The sequence below is a fragment of the Gekko japonicus genome, unplaced genomic scaffold (assembly GCF_001447785.1).
Source record: "Gekko japonicus isolate JY-2015 unplaced genomic scaffold, Gekko_japonicus_V1.1 scaffold135, whole genome shotgun sequence".
NCBI lineage: Eukaryota > Metazoa > Chordata > Lepidosauria > Squamata > Gekkonidae > Gekko > Gekko japonicus.
In genome coordinates, this window is record NW_015175359.1 from 1,797,736 (window position 1) to 1,803,862 (window position 6,127).

General features: G+C 47.8%; 1 protein-coding gene across 1 annotated transcript in view; it reads left to right on the forward strand.

Moving 5' to 3' along the window:
• The window catches only part of GATSL3 (GATS protein-like 3), a 31,072-nt gene extending 25,662 nt beyond the window's left edge, over positions 1-5,410 (forward strand). Inside the window, exons 6-8 of the mRNA XM_015425329.1 lie at positions 2,479-2,690; positions 2,915-3,009; positions 4,615-5,410. Of these exons, the coding sequence (XP_015280815.1) occupies positions 2,479-2,690; positions 2,915-3,009; positions 4,615-4,680 (373 nt within the window). The 3' untranslated portion in view covers positions 4,681-5,410. The remainder of the gene's footprint in view (positions 1-2,478; positions 2,691-2,914; positions 3,010-4,614) is intronic.
• The last annotated feature ends 717 nt before the right edge of the window (positions 5,411-6,127 follow it).

Here is a 6,127-nt window from a genome sequence, read left to right on the forward strand (position 1 = left end):
TATTAGGTGTGGTTAGAGCAGTATTTCACGGAAGCACATCTGTGTCTGCATGTGACATTAAAACAGCGCATCCATACCTGCCGGTCTGACAGCTTCATACACTAAAAATAAAAAAGGTGAGATGAAATTGACTTAGACCAGTTCATTAAATTTAAAAGTCCACCAAAAAAAAAAAAAACGCCTTGTGGTTCTCAAACTGTGGGTTGGGACCCAAAAGCAGGTGGCTGGCCAGCTCAGGAAGAAGGACAAAGAAGAGGGTGAGCGGGATGAGGAGGCTCTGCAGGGCTTGATGGCAAAGCTGGATCTGCTCCTGAGGAGTTGCCATTAAAATATATCCAAAATAGCAATGAGACACGCGGTATATATAGGGAAAAAGGGGGAAGGAAAAGTGTGCATGGCGTTAACACGGATTACGTTGATAATGTTCTGTGATGATCAAGGAACCAAAATCATTTACTACAATATAAAAATTAATTCAGCAAAAATCATTCATGACATTATTTATTTATTTATTTATTTATTTATTTTGGGGATTTATATCCCGCCCTATCCAACAGCTCAGGGCGGCTAACAGACGGCCATGCCGAAGTTAAAATATGCCTACAACAATACAGCATAATAAAACCATGTATCCTACATAAAATTTGGTGTTCTAATAATTTACATAAAAACCAAGATGCGCGACGTCCCACACTGGCGGCCAAGTTCTTCATAGCATGAGCGCCAGGAGAAGTGTTTCCCCGGCTCTGTTGGGCGACATCTACCCCCATCATATGAGGTAGATGGTTGGAATTCAGTGGTGGTATAGTGTCGGCGGCGGCTCCCCCTCAAAGGCCTGGCGGAAGAGCTCCGTCTTGCAGGCCCTGTGGACATAAGCATAAGCAGGAGGAGTTAGATGACTTCTGGACTCTGTGAGCCTTTGAAAGGATTTATGTTGAACTGTTATGCTTATGTAATGAATGATTTCTGCTAAATTAATGTTTGTATTGTACAAATGATGTACTTAATTATTTATAAATTAAAATAGATCCTGCTGCTGAATGGTACTGTCCGTGTGTAAATGCCAAAAACGAACAATGCCCTTGTTCAGTGCTGACTGAAGAGATTCATGCATTTTAGGCTAGCGTGGGGAAGCATAGCCTGGAATTCTTTTGCCTGCTGGGTCATGAGAAGTAAAGTTTGTTTGGGTCCTGCTGCCACAAGTTTGAGAACTGCTGCCCAGACAAGTCACCAACTACCTTTGCAAAACTGCTCTAATACAAAGAGCAAGTGGGCTTTTCAGAAGCATGTGGTAATTGGTTTCTCGGTAAAACCTTAGTTAGGTGTAGACTTGGTCTGTCAGCAGAGATTCCCTCTAAAGAAACCTGTTGTTACAGTATTATATAAGGGGCAGAGGTCCCTGGGAACACTGGCATCGTACAAGCAGACTCCGTTTTTTGTAAAGGTTCTGCCTGCGGTGTCCTAATACTGCAGAATGCATAGTCTAAAGGTATAAAACTGATCAAGGTTTCCTCTCCTTAATATTAGTGAACTGTTGAGGACATCGCATTTGAATGGGCAGTTTAGCCTGCCGGGAAGCACATCTAGAGAGTCACTCAACAGTGTGACCCTCTTGAAATCTAGTAACAAAACAAATATGGTTTCCACATGTCCTACTTTTGTGCTAGTGGTAGCTTCCTTGCTGTTGTGAGGGTGTTGGTGTGAAATAGTCCCAGGGTGGGTCAATGCTCCCTCTAAGCTGTGGAGTCTTGTGTGCAAAAATTCTACTTTGTGAGCTCCTGATATTAAACTTATGAGCAAGCAATTTGGCTACTGCATAAATTAGTTTCCTCTGGAGCCATTCTTCCTGAGCTAAGACAAAAATGTGTGAGCCGGAGGCTAAAAACCTGTGAGCTAGCCCACACTGACTCAGCTTAGAGGGGACACTGGTGTGGGTAATCTAAGGCTGCAATTCATCAGCTAGATTAATTGGCTAAAATCTGTTTGCTCCCTTTAAAATTAGACCACCAGTTAATAGGGGCAGAGGATCTTTCAATTACTTTCATAGAGTTCCCTAACTAAAATACAGAAATAGAGGTTGGCAGGCACCCTCTTTGAAGAGGCATTCCACCAGCACCTTCATGAACCGGAAGGAAGGCCTCCTCTAAGATGGCACCTGCTTCAACTCAACCCACACAGAACGGCTGTGTGTCCATGGGTGTCATTGTTGACAACTGATACAATGAACTGCCTACAGTTTATTTAATTAGGTGTCAGCACTGGGAGAAACTGACCTGTTTTTGTGTTTGACTAAATACTGGCTGGAAGAGCATAAACCACAAAGGGTTCAGCTCGGCTTGGGCTGATGCTTTCCCCTTGGGTGCGAGGCTAGACGGACTGCACAGACAATCTGATCAGAGGTTCGGGGTTACACTATCTGTGCCTGTGATCAGTGCACCCAGAATCCTTTGTAGTGTCCTGGAGGACACGGGAATACAGCTCTCAGTCCGAGTGTAGCCGCGGTTGTGCAGCATGGAGTGGCAAGGAGTCTCGTTTGCTCAGATGTCCCTCTTTGGGGAGGTGCCAGCCAGCTGTGTCACATCTCAAAATCTTTCACTTCTCTCCCAGGTTTCCCAGTGATCTCCTGTTGACCAGCTCCTCAGGGGAGCTCTGGAGGATGGTGAGAATCGGCGGGCAGCCCTTGGGCTTTGGTAAGTGGATGTCTGCATTCTGTGCAGGCTGTTCAGTTTCTAAGCTCAGTTTTTCCTAGTGAGTGATAGTGCCAGTAGTGAGGCATTCAGTGCTGCATGGAAGTGGCATGTCCAGAATGCTTCATACATGCTCCTAAGTAGCATTCACTCCTGTGAGATATAAAAGGGAATGGGGCATACTGATCATATGCTCGGGGGTTTCCCCTCTCCTGTTTCTCCTGCAGATGAATGTGGGATCGTGGCTCAGATTGCAGAGCCTCTGGCCGATGCGGACATATCTGCTTACTACATCAGCACCTTCAACTTTGACCATGCCTTGGTAAGTCAGCCGTGCCGCCAATGGGATGGGGGACCACCAAGGAAGGCCAGGGCCGCTGTACAGAGGAGGGCAATGGCAGATCATCTCTGTTAGCCTTTTGCCTTGAAAGGCCCACAGGGTTGCCATAACTCGGCTGCAACCTGATGGCATTTTACACACACAGACACATGCACCAATTTCACGTCCCCTCCTACCACTGCTCCTTATATCTATGTTAAGGCCAATGTTCCCTCTAAGCTGAGCTAGTGTGAGCTAGCTCACAATTTTTTAGCCTCTGGCTCACACATTTTTGTCCCAGCTCAGGAAGGACGGCTCCAGATCAAACTTAATTTATGCAGGAGCCCAGTCGCTTGCTCACAACTTTAATGCCAGTAGCTCACAAAGCAGAGCTTTTGCTCACAAGACTCCACAGCTTAGAGGGAGCATTGGTTAAGGCTTATTGATTTGGTCTAAGTTCAGTTCTGTGTCACTCAAGAGTTTTCGGGGGAGGGGGGGGACTACGCAAGGATCAGAACTATCTTGAAAGGCCCACAGGGTTGCCATAACTTGGCTGCAACCTGATGGCATTTTACACACGCACACACAGACACATGCACCAATCTCACGCCCCCTCCTGCCACTGCTCCTTATATCTATGTTAAGGCTTATTGATTTGGTCTAAGTTCAGTTCTGTGTCACTCAACAGCCTTCGGGGGGGGGGGGCAAAGTAGAATTTTTGCTCACAAGACTCCACAGCTTAGAGGGAACATTGGTGACCCTGTAGGGTTTTCAAGGCAAGAGATGTTCATAGGTGGTTTGCCATTGACTGCCTCTGCATAGCAACCCTGGAATTCCTTGGTGGTCTCCCATCCAAGTACGAACCGGGGCCGACCCTGCTTAGCTTCCAAGATCTGACGAGATCAGGCTAGACTGGGCCAGCCAGGTACTTGGCGGCAACAAATGGCACCGCCTCTCCCTCCCTCCTGACCTAGCCAGTGTGGAATTCATTTGTGTAATAATGGGAAGGAATTGAGTTGTCAGTTTCTTTGCTTGGAGGGTGATGGAGGGCCAGTCTCTTGGGACAAGCAGAGATCTTGACTGCAGCAGGTTCCTGCACTTCTGCTTGGACTGTCCCTCCTACGCCCTGCTGAAGTTTAAAACCTTTTTTTAAAAAAAATCACATGGCTGCTGCCAATGCTCCCTCTAAGCTGTTGAGTCTTGTGAGCAAAAATTCCACTTTGTGTCCTACCGGCATGAAAGTTGTGAGCAAGCGATTTGGCTACTGCATCAATTGCTTTGCTCTGGAGCCGTCCTTCCTGAGCTAAGACAAAAATCTGTGAGCCGGAGGCTAAAAAACCGTGAGCCAGCTCACACTAACTCAGCTTAGAGGGAACACTGGCTGCTGCTGTCTCAGCTTTGAAGCTGAAGATTGAGACATCGTGGGAGTTATTAAAGGTGTCCAAATAACTTTTAAAAAGCAGCAACGCTCCATTGTATAGAGACAGCTTGGCAACCGCAGCGTACAGTGGTGGCACAACTCGGGAGAAGGTGAAAGGGCAGTCTGGAATTTGGAAAAGTAAACACTGGTTATTGCAAAGGGCCCATCCCTGTTCCTCCCTCTTGTAGGTCCCAGAGGAAGGCATTGACCACGTCACGGAAGTGCTCCAGAAACGGCAGGAGAGCCAGAGATAGCTGTTTGGCACAGCCTTGACATGCCTCCAGTGCCTACTAGAGAAAGCAAGCCAGCGGAAAATGCCCCAGCCGTGCTTGATAGCGGTGTTCCTGACTCAAGGAAGGAAGCACTCCTCGGCGTGAGCCAGCCCACCGCCTTTTTCTTTTCTTGGAGAGCCGTCCGTTCCATGCAGAGCATATTGGGGGTGGGCTGTTCTTTGCTTCCCAGAAAGGGGGAGTCCGTGCTTGCTTTTGGATACTTTTCCAGAACCTGGCTAACTGTGGCCAGTGTCAGTATTACCCAGCACAGCTCTTGGCCTTTCAGCCCCTTCGGTCCTTTAATCGTGTTGCATCTGGAGCAAAGGAGGAGGATTTCTATCCATGGTGGGTTCTGGGGGAGAGTCTCCTATTTTGCACATTTCAGTACTGAGCTTTCCCGACTGAGAATCAAGCCTGGAGATGTTTTAGGTGGTGGGGAGGTATCTTTTGTTGTTGATAAGAGTTGGAAACCGATCCATGTTATCCATCGCTAGGTGTGGTGGAGTGTTGTTTTAAAGGTGTTGTCTTAACAGATGATATTGGGGCTGTTTCATATGTCCTCGAGAAGTGAGCCAGATACTGACTTTCACTTCTGCTCCTGTCCCAAAGTCTGGGACCAGCGGGTTCCCGTAGAGCTTTCAGGTGCTCTGGACAGGGCTTCCCTGAGGCTGGGGTTGTGCCGTCCACTAACAGTATTAAGCTAACACGTTAATGGGCAACACGCGTTTGCAGTATTAAGCTAACACGTTAATGGGCAATACATGTTCGTCGTTGCCAAAATTTGAGTTGGGTTGGGGCCTAGGGTCGAAAGGGAAAAAACCCTCCGCCTCCCCCTTTCTTACGTGGCCTTAAAGCCGTCTCTGTGTGCCTTTTTGCGCTTGGACACTATTTAAAGATACAATGCAAGAGAGAAAGCCTTATTTTCCCCACCCCACCCCACGCCCTTCCTTCCTCCTTTTGGGCAAGAGAAGGAGAGAAACGCAGTGCCTTTCTGGGCTACGGCAGGCACATTCGGATATCACTCCCAAATACTCCCCTTGTTGGGGGTGGAATCTTCCTGGGTCACATCAGCACAGCTATCCAGAGGTCTTCATATACAGGAGACTGACGAATCCTGGTTCTGAATGTGGTGCATTTTTGAAGGAGAAGAAACCCCTCTCCCTAGGAGCTGAAGACCAGCAACCCTAGAGAGAATACTTACTCCCACCCACTCCTTGCTATGCTGCTTTTTGACTACTGGGGATTTTTGTGTGGCTAAGGTTCCCCTCCCTCCGCCCCCTCCCGTAGTCTGAAGCAGTCCCATTCATCGCACAGTTCCTGCTGCTGCATTAGAGAGATTTCTGTCTTCTGAGCTTGCAACAGGACAATTGGGTCATGGGAATGGAGGGAGTCATTCTAGATGGCAGCTGCTCACACTCCTGGCTGGCCT